Source organism: Zasmidium cellare (assembly GCF_010093935.1).
Source record: "Zasmidium cellare ATCC 36951 unplaced genomic scaffold M409scaffold_3, whole genome shotgun sequence".
Classification (NCBI taxonomy): domain Eukaryota; kingdom Fungi; phylum Ascomycota; class Dothideomycetes; order Mycosphaerellales; family Mycosphaerellaceae; genus Zasmidium; species Zasmidium cellare.
The window spans coordinates 954,414-974,105 of NW_022986947.1; the positions used below are offsets into that span (position 1 = coordinate 954,414).

Genomic DNA, 19,692 nt, shown 5'->3' on the forward strand with positions numbered 1-19,692 from the left:
GTGTGTATGTACCGACATTGCGACGGTTTCTTGGGAAGTAGGGAGTACCAGGGTCTAAAGGCGTAGGTTCGTCAGCAAGGGCCACTACGGCACCGCTTCCTTTCAAGCCGACAGGAACGTTAGCGCTTCACACTCCAATGCGAGAGTCACGGGCGGGCGAGTAGGTGTTCGGGGACAAGTGGGCGTGTGGATAACCAAACAGTCAGGCCACGAGGCTGCGCGATGGTGATTAGTGGCTGTGGACGGAGAATTTGGCCACGACGGCTGTCCACGGTGCCCAAGTCAGAGGAACAAGCTTCCAGGTCCCGTATCACTGGGACCATCTGCCTACATACCAGCTAGCGCCCTGCGATCGGGTGAGGCGAGCCGGGAGAGGGCTTCCGTACCGCTAGAACAGTGCTAGAATATCGGATGCGTTTGCTGCGCTCAATCGGGACGGGCGCCGGTTTGTGAGGGCTCGCAGGGCGGCGGCGTGGGACCGCCATCTCGCCACTGCGACGAGGTGCTGGGCGGCGGCGGCGGCGGGCGCCCTGTCTCATGCGCCGGGCGCGGAGTGAGAGGCGTGGTGGTGGTGTGTCAGGAAGTGATGCCAGAGCCGTGCCAAAAATACGGCTGGAGCGGGCTAACAGTGCCGTCAAACTAAGTTGATACTACTGCAGGCACAGCGTGCAGATCTCGCCGGGTACTCCTGAGTTGCAGGGGGAGCTTGTTTCGAGTTGGCGTCCGGGCAAACAGTCGTCATGAGAGGAAGGAGATTGTCTGTCTCGATTGTGTCCTGGCACGCCTGGACAGGGGCGCTTCGAAAAAATATTGATTCCCAGCACGTCCTGGTCGTTTGATCTTGTTCTCTAGTATTTCAGTCCGACCGTCGTCACTCCTTTGCAGCCAACTACCACTACCACCACTACCAGCAGCTCCATCTCCACTCACCTACCTTGTCGTCGCGATCGTCTGCCTCGTCGCGCCGCCGACTCCTTTCCGCACGCCCACCAGGCCACCGAGGCCTCCACCAGCGCACACGTTGCAAATACATTCCAGCGCTCGCCTTTGATACAACCCCGTCCCTCACCGCAGGCGCTGCGACAGCCGACAAGCCCCCCTCCCCGTTATTCGTCGCTTGTCCGACGTGAACACATATCCACCTGCCAGGCCCTCGCTGCCCTTGCGAGAGTGAGTCAATCCCGGTCCCCTTGTGCGACAGCATTCCGCCCGCCGATGCCGTATAAAGCGTGCTCCAGTCGCCGGCAGTCGCTGACCTCCTTCCAGCCTCCGTACAAATGATTGTCAGAGAAGACTTCGCTGTCATGAACATGGGACGCGGCGCATACGACACCACCGGGTAAGCTACTGCACCTCTCCCACCAACGAGAGCGCCATCCTGACCTCCAGCAGAACCCCAAAGCCCAAGCCTCCGAAGCCGAAGAGGCGATAGGAGCCATGCCGCCGTCCTGGATGCATCCTCCCTCTCTTCTGCGCGTCAATCGTCTGCGAGATGCGATTGACGAGAGCGCACCCACCCGCCAGCCAACTTTTTCCAACAAGCTCCGAATTTACCGTGCAGCTACCCTGCAGGAGCTACGAGCTGGCCGGCACCACACCTACTACCACCTTCACCTCACCTCTCGCACTTCCACGACTTCGACTTGATTACCGCGTTCATCGCCTTTCGTTGCATGCATAATACCCGGAGCGTTTGCAGCATCTTCGCTACCTTTTTTTGATATTTCGGTCACCACCACCCGCGCTTCTTCGACACCCTCGCTCTCATCGCAACCCTCGCACCTACCGCGACACCATCCACCTAATCGACGTCGTCCACCAACCGACCACCTGCACCTCATTTACGAAACTTGAACACACTTTGAACTGGCGTTGGGTAGATGGGAAAGGGTGGCGACACAACTGGCATTGGGCATTTTTGGGTAGACTACTGGGCTTTCTGCAGAGCAATCTGCCTTTTTGGAGAGAAAAATACCACTGTACATTATATCATCGGGCATCTCACTGGCGTTTGGACGGCAGGAATGAGGGCATGGGACGGGGCAGCATTCACACTCGCTGTCTGGTCACGCATGCCTCGAAGATGCGCTCGCTCTTGGTTGGACGTCGCCGACGATTTAGCTGGAGGGCATATGGATGAAGAAAATTTCCTTGTAATAAGATACCCACAATTGCAGTTCTTGTATCGATGGAAAGACAATTGCGTTCCAACTGCATCCGGTACGTGCCACCACGTCCACGGAACTAGTCTCACCACCTCCATCACCTGTCCAGAAGGGGACCGGGAAGCTAGGAAGTCGATGTGAGATGGACAACAAGGTGAAGGTGTTTGTCGCACACGTTCTGAATTTCCACACCAGAAATTCCACTTTTCTACCGCCGATGATGTCGACGCGCGTCTACAGGCGCCATGCACTGTCCCACTCTCGATCCCCTTTGTGTACCGCGACACTGCCGAACAGGGCATGTGACCTGGACGTCGGTGACCAGAGCCGCCAGACCACCCTGGCTGGATCAGAGACCCGTGATACGGATTGATTGCAGGCTGACAGCTGCCAAAGGTGGAGCGTCGCCCTGCTCAACGGTGCCACCCATCTGAACGACGGAGATCTGGACGCACTAGGGTTGTACAGACTCGCTGCCGGTCTCGCCCTGGAGGGTGTCCCGTGGCCCGGTCTGTCGGACCGGCCTCATGTGACACTTATCCGAGATACAAGATACGGCGGGTGTAGCAGGTTTGAGGTAACACTTCCTGTAAGGATATCGCTTTCTACTGACTAGATCCAAGCGTGGCCCCTCGTCGCAGACAGGTAAAGCTCCACTACTACTCTCCGTCTTCTGCCCTGTGTCCACTTCACATCCCCTAATTTGGCTGCTCAAACACAATCGAGACAGTGCCGCCTCCGATCTTCTGGATAATCGGTGGCAGTTTTTGGGTGGTCTGTAAGACCAGCGTGAGGCTAAGATCTTTACCATCTCCATTTGCCGACTGGATCCTAATGGATGGCTGCTTGGCCGTGGGTACTTTCTGTGGCACACCGACGCCATATTGACCATTCTGTTCTAGATTGCTGTCCAATATGGCAGCGGTAGCAGTGCTGAGACGTGCATGTGAAGATGTCTTCAGCTCCACGCCAGCCAGGCCGAGAACCCCTGATGGGTGAGAGGTGTTGTCGTCCGTGTATGGAACTCGACGTTCTCTTGGAGTCACATCGTGACACCAGAATGGCGCTTCTCCCCTGTTGCAATTGATGGGGAAGGTCACTCGCCACTGCAACTCAACACCGTCGGGGCGGAGTCGACCGCCTGCTTTTGGGTCCTGATACGAGATGCCCGTGTCGGTCTTGGCCAACCTGTCTTTGATGGAGGACAGCTCGGGGAACTTCTCATCTGGGGTTGTGAGAGCAAAGTCGACGACTCCATAGGGTTTGTCCCACCAGTGGCCCTTTCGAGCATCTTCTGAGGTGAATGCAATCAGCTCCAGGTAACTTCCGTCGGACAAGAGTATGAGTTTGTTCTCCGTCTTGCCATCGGCGTGGCGTCCACCCGGGCTGATGGTGAAGTGCTTCGTGAGCCATTCAGGCGGGTTTACGACATCTTCGTGTGGAAGGAGAATGACAACATGGTCCAATTGTGCACTGCTGGATGTCATCTTGATCAGATCAAACGTTTCTATGTCTTGACATGCAAGTCGTAGAGTTTGGCGCGATGATATAGCTTCACCGTTCGCCATGACTCTTGTATATGGCGTGGTTGGAGGTGTCCACTCCCAAAAGTCGCGGCAGCCATGGCAGCGCGTCAACACGCACAACGAAGAGCTCAACGGCTTCGATTGAGCAGATGCGTGAACCGCGGCGGAGACACAATGGCAAGTGTACTAGCGGAGTTGAAATTGCTCATGGTGATGTTGATGATGGAGAAGAATAGTCCTCATCAGATCAGCAGCGGCATGGACTCTACCCCTACTTTTGACACCGGTCGAAATTCAACACCGCTCGCTGTCGTTGCTCTGACTCCTCGTTCTCCTTCCTATCCTCTACTCACGCGTACATCGACCCTGGTACTCGTGAACATACTTGCGGCGAACGCAGCGAGGCAATGGCAGTCCAGGACATTGGCTGGCAGATGTCGTCTCGATCGACGGCCCACATGCGAAAAGAGTGCGTTACGCACAATGCGGATAGTTGCATGCGAGCAACTCGACACAACTGCGTTTGTCGAAGTCTTCTCATTGTCATTCACATGTCCACGTCCTTCACTCGATGTCGTGACGCGCTTGTTGACTTAGGCATCCATTATGACTGACGCTCTTGCCATATGACTGGTGCTCCTGCCAACCTTGACCACTTCCACGGATCCCCCAACTCTCCATCCCCACCACGACTACAGGAACTCTGCCGCCGACGACGGAACACGAATACTTGTGCACACTACTTTTTGCGAGAGATCATGTCGCATTTCTTCGGTTTTCAGACGGCAAGGCGAGAAGTATCCGACGCTCCTCCTCCAACGGAGCCACCCCCAGCACCACCGCCGGCGACGACGACCACACCTGCGCCTGCGCCTGCGCTCCCACCGGCTCAAGCTCCACCTTCAGCACCAGCACCTCCAGTTCCACGTCCCTGCGTGCTTTGTGGTAGTACAAATAAAGACGACCATCTTATACGAGCTTGCCGCCGCTGCGACGCCAACTACTGCTATCAGTGCTTACACGAGTATTTCCTCAATGCTCTCGACTCGCCATCGCTGTTCCCTCCCAGATGCTGTTGCTTGATACAGTTGTATACGCTCCTTCCAAGCTTTGATGCAGACAAAGCAGCACGGTATCGGGAGATGTTGGAGGAGTGGCTCTGCAATGAGAAGACTTATTGCCCTGTGCCGACATGCTCGGCGTTCATACCTGAAAGGTGAGCAATTCACTCCGCTCGGTTCATCCCCACTGCTCGCGAGGAGTCTAAGCAACCGAAAGCACGATTCAGAGCTTAGTCGTGCGAGAGATTGGCGGATGATAGGTGACATACGAGCTAATGATGTCCAGGCTGATACCACCCTCCAAGCAGGCAGCTGCGCCGCCACAGACCCCTATCCATGAAACGATATCGAATCTCTTACGACTGCTCGACTCGACTCCGTTTGCACGCTTCTTCCGCGGCAATCTCAACATGGACACTTTGCCCGGCTTTCGAGAGGCTGTGGCCAATCCAATCAGCCTGGCAGATATCAAGCGCAAAAACGACACCCGATCATACTCTTCGATGTCTCATCTGGCCAATGATGTTGTTCTGCTGGTTGAAAACGCCAAACGGTATAACGGGGATGGTCATCCTGTCACTCACGCCGCTAACGGACTCTTCGCCTTTTTCATCGAACGTATCTCGGCTGGCTCAGGAAACGGAACATCGCATAAAGACGCGCACAGCCTCGTCTCCCCAGAGTCTCGCAATTTCTTCCCATGCCCGAAGTGCCATGTGGCGATCTGCACTGGCTGCAAACAGGTCGAGCATACTGGAAAGCCGTGTGATACATCGGATCGAGACAGCTACGAATTAGCCATGCTTGAGCAGTTTGGCTACAAGCAATGCCCTCGCTGCAAGCAGGGAGTCAGGAGGATGTACGGCTGCTCCCATATGCAGTGCACGTGTGGTGCGCACTGGTGTTGGCGGTGCACTAAGAGCCTTGACCAATGCCTTGGTGATTGCGCTGAAGAAGGCAACGGCGAGCTAGATGATGAGGATGAAGACGACATGGCTGAAGACGACGATGAGGGCGACGGTGAAGAAGTCGAGAAAGATGAGGACAGTGGATTTGTCGAAGGAGCTCAACCCACCGTTCATGAGTCTGCCAGCGGAGCAACTCTACAATTGCCCATACAACAACGCCAGGACCCTCCAATCGTTCCCACAAACCTCGATGCTGGAGGTGACGCGCGATGGGAACAATCTGGAGAAGACTTCGGGGAAGAGCCGGAGGAGGAACCCATGAACCAGGTTTGGAGCTGCAGTCACTACTTCGTCAAGTTCCGCGACCCAGATGACGACCTCGATCACGGCAACCTGGACTACCTAGAGTGTAACCACTGCTCTAGGTCGATCAAACCCATGCCTCGACGAAAGGAGAGCCTGCGTCGAAGATCGAAGGGTGGAGTCGTAGTGAAGGAGGAAGATCAAGCGTGGGACTGTGAACAATGCCGTCTGATAGTCTGCGTTGACTGCAGGACGTCGAAGTATCAAGGTGCTCGTACACAGTCGCAAATATGAGGAGCGTTCGGCACAGCTAATAACGCTAATACTTCCATCATTGACGTCCTCTTAACTATAGGAAGAACGTTTTGCCCGAAGCCAGAACGTCCAGTCAGCTGGCCCTCTAATACGCCTGGGTCCTTTGAAGCTTCATTCAAGTGACCAACCGTCTCCTGCGTCTCCAGAGCTGAAATCAAATACTCTGCTGAGTGATGGGCCTCGCTTACGAACCTACTAGGCATGACCCTAGATTTAGACCTGCATGCCGTTCAGCTGGCCCTAAAGCTAGACGCTACTACCGCCCCAAATATCAGACCTCTGAGTACTACACTTCTTACATCCTTCTTGACTTGTCCCGTAGGCCCATCGGTGAGACAGGGTTGTCTGGGGACGATATTGCTCTCATTATGGACCAGAGACGCCTTCCGAAGCCAACATACCAGACGACTGAGAGAAAGGAATCCAGAAGAAGAATTTCCATATTGGAGAGGACCCGAATAATGTAAAAATGGCCCTCACACTCCGATCTACACCCCTCGAATCGTCTCCACCCAAAAACCACACCCTCTCCAACCCACGCCTCGAAGAGCAGAAGACCAACCACAAATGTCCCTTCAACATCCCCACCTGTCCCGGGTGTATCCCTCCCAAAACCCCTCCAAGCCACGACCACTCCCTCCGCCTCCAACACGAACTCATCTTCTGGCAAGCCATGGCCGACGTCTCCGGCCTCAAAAGCCCTCAACTAGAATGGGCGCAGCTGAAGCAAAGCTTCGTCTCCTCGTACTGGTCCATGGGCGTCATGACCTCCTCGAAAGCCTTCCTGCACGTCTTCCAGTGGCTGGCGCCGCAGTCGGATGCCATGAACGCTTCGCGGGATGCGCTGTGCCTTATTCATCTGGGGGTGAGGTATCGGGATGAACGACTGCTGCTGGAGGGCCGGACGAGGCATATCGCTGCGTTGAGACACACGCAGGCGGCGATTAGCCAGCCCAATGCGGCGCTGGACGATTGTGTTCTTGGAGCGAGCTATACCCTGGGTCATTGTGAGATGTGTAAGTATGAAGGATAGCACCCTCAGAGCGAGACATACAGGGATCATGGCTAACAGCCTTCTCTGCGGGTAGACTCGGTCATCAGTCAGAACGGCAAAGGCTGGCGTGGACATACGGGACCTTTCCAACGCATTCTGCAGGTCCGCGGTCCGAAATCTTTTGTCACGCCGTTTGCGCATGCGCTGTTGCAGAATATCCGGATGGTGGAAGTGGCGACGAGTTTCCTGAATCGAAAGGCTTCATATCTCGCAACGCCGGAGTGGATCGCAGCTGCGAAGCAGAACCACGATAGCCTTGCCTTTCACGCGACTAATATGGCTCTGAAGACTGGTGCGGCTTTGGAGAAAGCAGATCAACTATGTGCTTCGCCTGAACCGCCCGAAGCGGAGATCGTGGTCATGTTGAATGATATGATGGAGCTTGATTTGGGTCTGAAGAATTGGCTAATCGAGGCGGATCGGTGGTCTGGTGGCGATTTCATCCCTCACAAGCGTGTGCCGACTTCGACACACACCTCTTTCTACGATCGCTGCGGCGGACTGGCTGATGTGTTTCCGGTCGCTATCGAGTTTTCTTCCTTTGTGAGCGCCACGAGCCATATATACATATGGACATCCCTCCTGCTCCTCCGGCAAGCGATAGCGGATGTCGCTTGCTTGTATCCGTATCCCCTGCTCGCGGCAGTTCACCAAGATCAAGAGGCCATGCTCAATGCCTCGATCGACGAGTGCGCTACATCTCTGTGTCAGTCCGTTGCATTTCTATCCCAGGGCAACCATGGATTCGCTGGGGTCATTTCTTGTGGAGCGCCGCTGCACTTCAGCTCTGAATGGTTCAGAAAGAAGCAACAGCAGAGGAGGCTTCTATGGGCCAACCACGTAAGGGAGTTCTTGCAGAGGGACATTCTCCTGGGCGGCTCCCTCAACACATCTTTGGATCTGGCGAAGCCTGTCTTTACCTGGTGGATGCTTCCGGACATCTTCTCGGATTCTGTCGATACAGAGGCCACCGACAAGGGTCGTACCGAGAACGTATCAATCACTGAAGAAGAGGAGCAGCAGCCGTAGCCCGAACTCGACAGCAAGCGCTCAACCCGGCCTTTGCACATACTTCTGCACAGCCTGTCAAGTCTCGGTCAGCGACAGCAACACCAACTTGAACGTAGGCATACTTACTGCTCGGAGCATACCAAGCCGTTGTTGCGTTCGAACATACACAGCTCGATACTGTTCGACCGTTTCCGCAACGACTTCAGCACGAGTCTTTCGGCCTTCGCAGATGGCCTTCATCTTGAGCTCCATCTAATCAAGGGTCAGCAAATGGACCTTCGTCAAAATTCTCAAGCATACGTACCTCCTTGCGCAGGAAAGGCTTGGCCAGGCTTATCTCGAAGCCCATGTTCTCGTAACCCTCGATCAGAGCAACACCAAGCGTAGTCGGAATGAACTCTTGGACTCCAGTCGTAGTGCCGCCTCCGCGTGCATTGCCGCCGCCACGACCACCACGTCCTGCGCGGCCTCTTCCACGCCCACGGCCCCGTCCTCCGCGTGAAGCAGGCTGATCAACGGGTTCATCTTCAGCATCAGACTCTTCGTCGCCCTCGTTACGTGGTTGACGGGCTCGAGGCCTCGCCTCAACATATTCTCGCGTCTTGATTGTGAGAATGTGCTCCGCCATCGTGGCATCAGTGCCAATTCCATTGGCATCCATCAGCGCAATGAGCTCAGGTTCGGTCAAATAGCCAGGCGGACTCGTCTTTCCTTCGTGGATGCGAGCTTCAGTCGGCACGAAGACCTCACCCTCTCGAAAATCGGGTAGCTGCTGGCTGCTCGTCCATTTGTCGTAAGGGTATACGTCGAGGTAATTCCGCTCCAGCACCGTCAGGCCAGATGTAGTGAATACCTCTGGACCATACTGGATCTGAATCTCGGTCTTGCTCCCTCTGGCATCTTCACTGCAGCACGCCAAAAAGCGTCGAGCGACAAACTCGTACACTCGTTGCTCCTCTGCGTTCAGAACATTGGGAGCTACAAAGTTGACAGGATGGATTGGCGGATGAGCTTTGTCATTATTACGCCCGTTTCTTGGCCAGGAAAACCCGCCGTTCACCAGTCCTTGGGCGAACTGGCCCCAGGCTTGACTCTGCGTCTGCTTCTGGACCAGGGACTGCAAATTCATGCCACGGTCGAACTGGTCGGTCTCTGTTCGAGGATAGCTGAGGAAGCCCCGTTGGTACAGGCTCTCTGCGATAGTCATGACGCGGTGGCTGTCCATGCGGAGGAATCTGCTACCACATTTCTGGAGCTCAACTGTGGTCAATGGGAGTGGCTTCCATTTGCTGGTCGGTTTGGTCTGCACTTTCGTGACAGATGCGGTCCGGGCGGTCAAGCATCGCTCGAATAGGATCACCACCATCATGCGGTCGAACAGATGATTGCGCGCCCAGCTGAAGTTGACCTTGATGTCGTCTTTCTGACGCATGACTTTGATGCTCCAGAAGGTCTCTGGCTTGAAATTCCGTGCTCGGAAATATCGTTCCACCACAAAGCCTAGTGTAGGAAATTGACAGCCCCCGTAACTTATAATGCGATTGTCGCCATGTGCTCTCACCATGTCCCTGAGTGTCAGTGTCAAGTTTCGTGTAAAGCAAGCACCGATTCGAAGGTCCAGCTCCTGTCTCGATGAGACCGCGTTCGCCTGAGCTTCATCCAGTGGTATCGGGCTTCCCGCCGCACTGATGATATGAGCTCTCTCGATATTGGAAAATCGAGCCCGAACTACTCGTCCTGGCGCGCGAAGCTGTTGATTCGACTTGCACGCAATATCGCGAATTTCACTTCCAATGTGCTCGCCTTCTCGGTCACAGTCGGTCCAGATGTAGAGGTATTGGCTGTACCGGGCCTGTCTCTCGATGTTCTGTGCGATTCCCCTGTTGTCTTCTTTGACAAAAGTGCTTATACGAGCCTCAAATAGTACGACCGGGTCCGAGTTATTCCAGTTCTTGTACTGAGCTTCGAAGTCATTTTCCATGAGATGGCCTCTGACAGATGTCATGGTCACTTCGCAAGGACCCCAGGTGGGGAAGTTGTACTGGAAGACATAGTTTTTGGTATACGTTTCGCCTTGAACATTGCGCTGATGTCATGTTAGAGCGGAGAAGTGTCAGTTCATGTGCACATATACATACCGCTTGCACAGCTTGACCAGCCAAGTGATTCGCGACGGCTTTGGCGATGGAAGGCTTTTCAGCCACGCAGAGTACCTTGGAAACCATCTCGCCGTGTCACGAGATGGCAAAACGTACGTCGCTTCTTCATAGTAGTTATAGCCGGGTCTTCGTACTGGTGAAGGGAAGGACAGAGACTTTGAAATTCGGCGCGTGAAGTCGACGCGTGAAGCGGGCTCGACACAAGTTCACGTGACATGGACCCAATCAGAACAGCACATTAGGGACGATTAGATGTCTTGCTCTCACTACAGCACTGCAATCTACGGATCCCATGGGCCCTGCGCTCTTTGTCCAGTCAAAAGATCCGGCAATCCATTCTCTCTCACCAACAGGATATCCTCATGCCTCACACCAAACTTGTCCACCAGATAGATCCCAGGCTCAGACGTGAAAGTCATGCCTGCCTTCAACTTCGTGTCGACATTGCCCTTGTTGAGATATGGCGACTCATGGGCTTTGATACCGATACCATGGCCGACCCTATGAGTGAAGGCGTCGCCGTAGCCAGCATCCTCGATGACACCTCTCGCAGCCAAATCCACCGAAGCACAGGTCCCATTCTCGTGCAGAGCGTGAAGTGAGGCGGTCTGAGCTTCCAATACGACATCCCATACGTAGAGCTTTTCCTTTAATTCCGAGCTCAAGGCTTCGTAGTCGTGGTCGGATTCTGGCTTCTCGAAGAAGGGCGGGAAGAAGCTTCGACAAATGTCGCTCGAGTAGCCGAACAGATGCGATCCAACATCGATCAGCACCATTGTCTCTTTCTCCAAGATTTTCGATCCATCAGTACCGCCATGTGGGTTTGATGCATCCTCGTCGAAGAGGACGATGTCAAAGAAGGGATCCATCCCAGCAGAGCGCATGGTATTGTCGAGTACCCACATAACTTCGTCCTCAGTGAGGCCAGGCTTCATGCACTTCCGCATTGCTCTCACTGACTCCACGGTTCCAGTGTTCACAGCACGAAGGATGCCGATCTCAGCTTCGGACTTTGTCTCTCTCACCCTTTCGACTTCGCCGTTGAGACCATGTACGTTGAAGCCATTGTCAGCCAGGCCACGAGAAATGAAATCTCGCATTTCTTCATCGACCATGACTTTAGGTGCTGTTTTGGCGGTGGAAAATATGGAAGAGGACAGGAGTGTCGTGTAAGGATTCCAGTGCTCCTCGTATGTTACAAGCTCGATCTCGCTTTCGAATGGCATATTGAGCAGTCTTGCGCGCTCTGCTTCAAATGACGGGACGAGGAACGTGGTCTTGGCTTTGTACGTGCTGCCATGAGACTGTGGCTGCACGACCATCAAGAAAGGTCGTTCCTCAGGCTCCCAAACCTCCCAGTCTGGCTGGGTGACCTATAGTCCGTCAGATTCCATGTACCCCTTGCTGCTGCTGAAATATGCTCACATTTGCATAGTAACTGAACGTATAGCCAGGCTCCACCAGGAAAGCATCGAGACCATCCTCCACGAGTGCTTGCGCCAATCTATCCCGGCGGTGCACGAACTCGGCAACTGGTAATGGATGTGCGGTGTCCAAGAAACTGAGGTTGGCCTGGAGGTTCTTGATCGAGCAATCCTGGAACGATCGAAGGTGTTTTGGGATGTCCTTGAGAGGAAGGCTTGGGTGTTTCTCAAGCTTCAGTGATATCTCTGGGTCTGTGCCTGAGCAACGAGCGTTGAAAGATTCTGTTATACTTGACTTGAAGAGCCATAGAGCACCTAAGGCAAGCACAGCAACTATCGGGAGCCAGTCGAGATAACGACGCTTTCTCTCATTCTGTTGCGGCTGAGCCCACGGTGGAAGCGCAGATTGCTTTGTGATTGACATTTTCGGTAGGATTGCTCGGCGTGAAAAACAAAAACATTGGCAGATCTGTTAGTGACAGAAAATGAGGCCGGGCAAGCGGCCAAGTCGAAGTTGACCGCGCCATTCGCTTATGTCATCGTACAGGATTGTGTAGGAGGAAGGAAAAGGAGGTCTCGAAAGAAATGCCATGCTCATTTAGCTGCGTTTACAGCATGTGTTCGGATATCCTAGTGTGACAGTTCCATCTTCGCTTACGATGCGGCCGCAATTGCATCTGACGGTCCCCAATGGCAACCAGTATCTGAACGACTCAGTCAGCGTGTATGTCTCGAATATTAACCGTGAACATACTCGTAACTACAAGCGTCCTTGTGCACGACCCTACAACGTTCGCTTGTGTCGTTCACCTCACCACAAGGGCACCTGATATCCTTCGCGTTCAATCTGCCCAAGTTCATGAAAAGCGGAATCCCCTGGCTCGAGAATCGCTGTCCACACTTGCAAGTGCGAAAGCTCGAGATATCCCGAAGCCAATCAACGCGACGTCCACAGCCGTTGCCAGGACATAATAGTACGGAAGGCTGGTAATGAGAGCTACCATCTCCTGCTACCACGTAGCTGCAGATGCAACGAACCGAACCAGGCTCCAAGCCGGGCGACGATATAGTAGTATCGACCTTCCTTCCGCATCTACAAAGGACAGCTCGAGGGTCGGCAGTAAGTAGTATGAGCGGCTTCGATGGGCGGACAAGGATGTTTCGTTGTGAACTTGAGCCAGCTGTTTCCTGTAGCTTTTGCCAGATGCCGTTGGTCCATGGAAGAGATCGGCTGTGACCATTCTTATCATCTGTCAGCGTCCAGTCTGCCGGCCTTTCCTGAGACTCCTCATAGGTAGGCGGAGGGTCTGCTGGATCATCGCCCACAGGTATGCTTTTCTTCTCGCCAAGTCGATGGTCTTCCATGTCAAAAACTAAGATGAGCGATATGAAAGGAATACAAGGCAAGGAGCGAAAGATGAATTGTTGCGGATGGTGCAGCCTTTTACCCTCACTCACCGGTGAGGCGAAGCACGAGGTACAAACACTTCGCATCTCACAGCCTGCCGGTGCATCGCCTACCGTCAGGCCGTCAATATGTGCCTGGCCATCACATGACACAGATTCGAGATAGCGGCAGCCGATAGCTGGAAGTGAAGTCTTTGTCCTGGTTGGAATAGCGGAAGTAGAAATGAAAGTGGATGGATACGTGAAGAGAGCGCCGCGCTTTGTTCACGAGCTGCGCATCATTAGACTTTCGGCTCTACCCGCCTGCCCGCGAACCTCCATCTTTAAACATCGCGCCCTCTGTCCTGCATTCCAACATTCCTGCACCTCTGACCTCTCCGACTGCACCACCGTCACCATTCCCCTCGTCCGCCAGATTCTCATCAACACATCATCAAACCCGCATCCAACACATCGGCCACCATGAGCGCCAACTTCCTCGACCAAGAGTTCCCTGACGAGGAGGAGGAGGACGACTTTAACCCTCAACCAGAAGTAGGCAGCGACGATGAAGCCGACGCGAAGCCGAACGTCGAAGCCGACGAGGATGAAGATGAGCCATCGTCAGAGCGGCCGCGCGCCCGATCTGCGCCCAAAGACGACGATGACCTCAAAGAGGAAGACGGAGATGGCGTGAACGCCGCCGACGGCGACGATGAGGAGGGTGAAGCTGAGGGAGAGGAGGAAGCGCAAGGTGCCGACGAAGAAGAGGACGAGGAAGAGGACGAAGAGGACGAAGACGAGGAACAGCCCTCTCGGAAGCGGAGAAAGAGGAGACGCAATCAGTTCATTGATGTTGAAGCCGAAGTCGACGAGGACGACGAAGAGGAGCCAGAGGAGGAAGATGACATGCCCGGCGAAGAAATGCACCCAGACGATCTTCAAGAGCTGCCCCCGGGAGCAGATCGCGACGACCGCATGCATCGTGAGCTTGATCGCCAACGAGAGCGACAGGAGGCTATGGACGTAGAAGAGACCGCTGCAAGGCTCAAAGAGAGATACGGTCGGCAAGCGCGTGCTGGTGGTGCCGGTTCTGCCATTGTCCCACAGAAGCTGCTCATGCCTGGTGTTAATGACCCACGCATCTGGCGGCTGAAGTGTCGACCAGGCAAAGAACGTGAGATCATCTTCGCCATTCAGCACCGCATAGTCGAGCGATCTAAGAGTCGCGAACCGGTGCAGATATTCTCAGCCTTCGAGCGCAGCGGACCCATGGGTGGCAGCCTGTACGTTGAGGCAGCACGTCAGGACGATATCCTACCTGCTCTGGAGGGCATCACGCACATCTTTTTCGGCACCAAGCCTCAGATGATCCCAGTGGAGGAAATGCCCGATTTGCTCCGTACACGAAAGACCAAGCAACTCGAAGCAGGCATGTACGTACGCTACAAGCGTGGGCTATACTCTGGCGACCTTGCTCAGATCGAAGACATTGAGCCAAACGGGACAGAGGTCGATCTCAAGGTTGTTCCACGACTTGACTACGGTCTGAATGAGGACGCCAACGCCCCTCTCGTGGAGCCTGATGGTCAGGGAGGCGTGAAGCGAAAGAGGATACAGAAGCCACTCGGCGCCAGACCACCTGCCAGACTGTTTAGCGAGACCGAGGCGAAGAAGAGGCACTCCAAGTACTTGACCAGCACGGGTGGTCTTAGCAAGAACCATTACAACTATCAAGGAAAGGAGTACAAGGATGGGTTCCTCTTGGAGCGAGTGAGGATTAGTGCCCTGCAAACCGAGAATGTGAACCCGACTCTGGAAGAAGTGACCAGATTCGCAGCTGGAGCAGAAGACGGTACTGAGAACCTCGACCTTGCTGCGCTCGCAGCAACGCTGAAGACCAACGCTGGCGCGGACTACTTACCTGGAGACAAGGTTGAGATTTTCCGTGGTGAACAGATGGGCTTGATCGGTCGAGCAACAGAGGTCTATGGCGAAGTCGTTCGAATCCGTGTCGACGACGGTCCTTTGCGTGGTCAGACCGTCGAAGCGCCCATGCGAGATCTGCGCAAGCTCTTCAAGGAAGGTGACCATGTCAAGGTCATTGGAGGCAGCAAGTACCAAGACGAAGTCGGAATGGTCGTGAAAACTAAGGATAATCGCATCACCATCCTGACTGACAGCAATCAACAAGAGATCAGCGTGTTTTCGAAAGACTTGCGAGAGGCGACTGATAGTGGCGGCGTTGTGGGAGCCAGCAAGTACGACCTGTTCGACCTTGTCCAGCTCGATGCATCTACCGTTGGCTGTGTTATCAAAGTCGATCGGGAAAGCTTGCGGGTGATGGATCAGCTTGGCGGCGTACGAACACTTCTTCCAACCAACATCTCAAACAAGATCGAACGCCGTAGAGACGCTGGGTCTGCTGCTGATAGGCTCGGTCAAGAAATCAAGGTCGGCGATGGAGTGAAGGAGTACGGTGGTGAGGGCAAGTCTGGTCCTGTCCTGCACATTCACCGCAACTTCCTCTTCGCGCAGAGTCGAGAGTCGAGAGACAACGCAGGCGTGTGGGTTGCTCGGTGTAACAACGTGGAGATTTCGGCTGCTAAGGGCGGTCGAGTCGGTACCGATCTCACCAAGATGAACACCGCACTGCGAGGACCGAACGGCGGCGCTCCAGCCCCTATGCCTCCGCCACAGCAGAAGGGTCGCGACAGACTAATTGGCAGAACGGTCAGAGTCCGAATGGGCCCTCAAAAGGGCATGATCGGGATCGTCAAGGATTCGACTGACGATATGGCCACGGTTGAGCTTCACGCCAAGAACAAGAAGTTGCCCGTCCGCAAGGACAAGTTGGCAGTGATTGATCCATCGACTGGAAATGTCATAGCTCCGGATGCCAGTCTGTTTGGTAGCGGTCGTCCTTCAGGCCCGCCTGGTCGTGGCGGTCCAATGGGTGGCCAGACTCCTGGGCGAGGATTCGGCGGGCCTCCTCCTGGTGCAGGCGGTCGCACTCCAGCTTACCTTGGCGCTGGCGGCCTTGGTGGACGTACTCCTACGTGGAAGCAAGACAGCGGGGCGAGGACGCCAGCTTATGGCGGCGCCACATCGTACGGAGGTGGTCAGACTGCGTATGGCGGGTCGGCCACAGCATACGGAGGCGGTAGCGTTTGGGGTGGTGGCGGCGGCGGCGGCGGTGGTGTAAGTGTCGTCGACGTCGAACTGTGCTTGCATTTTGGCTAACTTCGTACAGATGAGCACCTGGAACCCAAATGCAGGCGGAGGTCGAACACCAGCCTATCTCGGCGGCGGTTCAAAGACACCTGCGTACACTGGAATGGACGCCGCCCCAACTCCAGGCTTCCAGGACTCAGCACCAACGCCCGGTGGGAACTTCGATCAGCCAACGCCCGGAGCCTGGAAGGGCGGGCAGTATCAGACGCCAGCTGCGTATAATACCCCAGGTGGCTTCCCAGAGACGCCAGGTCCATACTCAGCAGAGGTGAGTTGATTAATTCAGAAGACGTTTTTGAACCTTTGCTAACTGATGGTAGACTCCTGCTGCTCACGACGATGGTCCTCGCTACGACTAGGTTGTGAATTAGAGGCGAAGAAATACAGGACAATTGGGTAGCGTGTATCAATAGCGTCAATGAACTGAGGCAAAAGCAGCCATTTGGTATCATTGCAGTCTCTATCTCACTTGTCTCCATTACATCGCCTGAATCACGCCTGAACGCCTGCAACGCAATGCCGCCATATGTAACCCACAATCGATCCTTACCAATCCGAGTCCTCCCTCACGCCATAAGCTCATCGTCGTAATCGTCGTCGTACGTGATCTGTTCATCTTCGTCCACCTGCATCGGCGTGGTGGGCTCCACATCCTCCTCAATCTCCAGTCCCACGTCCTCGTCCACCATGTCCATTTCGTCTTCATCGTCATGACCGTCCTCGGGCCCGGCAAGAAGAGAAGGTCTCTGCTCATGGTGCTTTTCAAGACGTTGCTTCTCCCTCAGCTGGTATGAAACAACCTGCAGCCGTGAGGCTTCGTACTGCTGGAGGACGATCTTGTCGGGCTCAGCTAGGCCTTTCGCCTTCGCCTTTCGATCCTTTCTGGCAATCAGCTCGGCCGAGTGTCTGGCGTTGATTGGACCATCTCCCCATGAGACGCCGTTGAGGAAGGCCATCTTCATGCAGTCTTTCTCCGTGACGGAGACGGGTGCGGTGCTGCGCTTTGCAATGTTCTCTGCGAAGATCGTGGCAAGCTGATCCCACTCATGACGCTCACGGCGTTCGACCTGGAGAACCCATCCTTGGACAACATCGCTCACACTAATTTTGTCAGTCATGATCTCTCGTGCAGTCACCGGTGACTTACATGTGTGAAATGTGTTCCATGGACGAGTGCGCATCCAACCCAAAGAACTTGCATAGCTTGGTCAATCCGACGACGATGTCTGCGTTTAGCTGGACGTTGCCACTTCGCAGCATTGGTACTTTCCCACCAACTAAGCTCGTGCGTGGTTGGTCCAGGACTTCCAGTCGCAGTGCAGCGTGTACAGATTGGCTGCTGGCGGAAAGTTGAAGTAGGTCTCGGGAGTTGAAGGTGTGCAAGATGGCGCGACGAGGTATGTCTCGCCACACAAGGTACTACAGACAACAAATCAGCCGAGTACATGTATTAATCTGATGAGAAGACATACCTCGTTGGTGCCAGCGTATCTCCATGCTCCGTCTGTGAATGCATAGGTTTTTTTGATGGCCCTATGAAACTGAGCAAAGATATCAGCTGACGCAGTCGATTTCACAGGCGTAGCAAAAGCCCTACCGGATTCACGTAGAACACGGTTTCTTTCTTCAATGCAGTGGCATCGATAATGGTCAGTCTTCCAGAAGTGTTGCCGTCTTTCAATCCTTTAAGGAGCTTTTCAGAGATGATCCAAAGGAGCGACGAGGATGTCGAAATGAATGGAGAATCCACTGGTTTCTCTTCGACAAATTAGTGTCTTGTTTTCTGCTGACTCTTTCTCACTTACTGTTCAGATGCTAAGGAGAAGAGGCAGTCAGCATCCAAGCCATTCGATATATGGTAGTCCAGCTTACTTTGAAGATGTCATTCATGACCGAATTACTCCCGGGCGGGACGTAGTCGAGTACATCCGACTTATGGTATTTCCGGGACCAAAATCCTTCGCTCGAATCTCGATCGCACATCGGGTCTTCCTCCCAGTACCTGCCACAGTCAGTCATGGTTTCTCCGCAACATAAATTTGGCACTTACCGAAACAGAAGACCAGACAGTGGTGGATGGGCAGCCCATTCAGAGACCTTATCGGGACGCTGGTGGACTGTGGTATGCGGTGACTTCATGAATTTGGTGCCATCCTTCTTGTAGTGGGCGACTTTTGGCGATCGTGAGGTAGATGCCTTCTGTTTAGCAGCAGCAGCAGGTGTAGCAAGTGTAGCTCTACGCTTCGTCGCAACTCTTGGGATTACCGCGAAAGCGCTTGCTAACGTGGTCGGTTGAGGAGTTGTTGGTGGGTGATACGTAGCTTGAGCAACAGCTGCGCGAAATCTCGACGATCTGACAGGCGTTGCAGCGCTCTCAACCGGAGCACTCGATTGAGGTGCAACTGATGGGCCTTGGTCCGCCTCAGTGGCGGTTGCAGGTCGATATTGTGACTGCAATGTCGACAGCGCCTCCCGAATGCGTGTCCTCAATGCTTCTCTCGCTTCGATGTCTCGAGCGGTGGCAGGCGGCTGGCATACCGATGGCCAATCTCGTGCCGTTGGCTTTTTTCTCTCATGGTATTGGCTCTCGATTGTATTGCTTTCCGCACCTTCGGCGAGGCCACAGCTGGTTAAGTATCGCTTGAAGACGATGTTGAAGATCTGTACTCGCTGCGTGCGGTGTAGATCGAAATCCGTGTGCATGATATGTAGACAGGACTTCAACTCGCCATTCCATGTGATCTTGCCTTTGCCCTGGCTTGCTTTCGTCGGCGGCATGGCGAATGGATCAGTGCTGAGAGTTCAAGTGCAAGTGGTGCGAGGTTGAGGTGGAAAGTAAGTGTAAGCTGGAGTGCAAGTGATATGAACGTGAAAGATGAAGCCCCGCCATCGATTTAACTTCGCCTATCCGTCACACGGCGGGGTCATACCACAATTGCGCTTCGAATGGCAGCCACGCTAAAAGTCAGTTGACTTCGATATGGATCACCTGGAGCAACATAAAGCTACCGAGAAAGAGATACAGGAAGAAATACAGCACCCAGCAAGTAGTTTTGGATCTCATGACTGAGTAAGTTCGAATTAAACCAACCTATATGGATGCATTGTTGAGATACGAAGGTCCTGGCTTGAGGAGGAGAGTGTGA

General features: G+C 54.3%; 7 protein-coding genes across 7 annotated transcripts; 3 read left to right on the forward strand and 4 right to left on the reverse strand.

Moving 5' to 3' along the window:
* Window positions 1-2,863: 2,863 nt before the first annotated feature.
* Window positions 2,864-3,652, reverse strand: M409DRAFT_63121 (uncharacterized protein; the record flags this gene model as incomplete). Its single annotated transcript, XM_033815448.1, has 1 exon — window positions 2,864-3,652. The coding sequence occupies one exon, from the start codon at window positions 3,650-3,652 to the stop codon at window positions 2,864-2,866; it is 789 nt and encodes a 262-aa protein (XP_033673321.1).
* Window positions 3,653-4,449: 797 nt separating this feature from the next.
* M409DRAFT_50133 (uncharacterized protein) lies at window positions 4,450-6,257 on the forward strand (the record flags this gene model as incomplete). The annotated part of the gene is made up of 2 exons (XM_033811458.1): window positions 4,450-4,907; window positions 5,039-6,257. 2 exons carry the CDS (start codon window positions 4,450-4,452, stop codon window positions 6,255-6,257), a joined length of 1,677 nt encoding a protein of 558 aa, XP_033673322.1.
* A 490-nt stretch (window positions 6,258-6,747) lies between these two features.
* On the forward strand, window positions 6,748-8,361 carry M409DRAFT_17667 (uncharacterized protein; the record flags this gene model as incomplete). The annotated part of the gene is made up of 2 exons (XM_033804160.1): window positions 6,748-7,294; window positions 7,367-8,361. The coding sequence occupies 2 exons, from the start codon at window positions 6,748-6,750 to the stop codon at window positions 8,359-8,361; spliced, it is 1,542 nt and encodes a 513-aa protein (XP_033673323.1).
* Window positions 8,362-8,418: 57 nt separating this feature from the next.
* On the reverse strand, window positions 8,419-10,568 carry M409DRAFT_17668 (uncharacterized protein; the record flags this gene model as incomplete). The annotated part of the gene is made up of 3 exons (XM_033804161.1): window positions 8,419-8,595; window positions 8,648-10,429; window positions 10,482-10,568. 3 exons carry the CDS (start codon window positions 10,566-10,568, stop codon window positions 8,419-8,421), a joined length of 2,046 nt encoding a protein of 681 aa, XP_033673324.1.
* Window positions 10,569-10,783: 215 nt separating this feature from the next.
* M409DRAFT_17669 (uncharacterized protein) lies at window positions 10,784-12,350 on the reverse strand (the record flags this gene model as incomplete). Its single annotated transcript, XM_033804162.1, has 2 exons — window positions 10,784-11,875; window positions 11,928-12,350. The coding sequence occupies 2 exons, from the start codon at window positions 12,348-12,350 to the stop codon at window positions 10,784-10,786; spliced, it is 1,515 nt and encodes a 504-aa protein (XP_033673325.1).
* Window positions 12,351-13,795: 1,445 nt separating this feature from the next.
* On the forward strand, window positions 13,796-16,905 carry M409DRAFT_63124 (uncharacterized protein; the record flags this gene model as incomplete). The annotated part of the gene is made up of 3 exons (XM_033815449.1): window positions 13,796-16,513; window positions 16,566-16,814; window positions 16,867-16,905. 3 exons carry the CDS (start codon window positions 13,796-13,798, stop codon window positions 16,903-16,905), a joined length of 3,006 nt encoding a protein of 1,001 aa, XP_033673326.1.
* Window positions 16,906-17,112: 207 nt separating this feature from the next.
* Window positions 17,113-19,324, reverse strand: M409DRAFT_17671 (uncharacterized protein; the record flags this gene model as incomplete). The annotated part of the gene is made up of 7 exons (XM_033804163.1): window positions 17,113-17,647; window positions 17,694-17,965; window positions 18,019-18,087; window positions 18,144-18,304; window positions 18,352-18,361; window positions 18,419-18,548; window positions 18,597-19,324. 7 exons carry the CDS (start codon window positions 19,322-19,324, stop codon window positions 17,113-17,115), a joined length of 1,905 nt encoding a protein of 634 aa, XP_033673327.1.
* Between the last annotated feature and the right edge of the window lie 368 nt (window positions 19,325-19,692).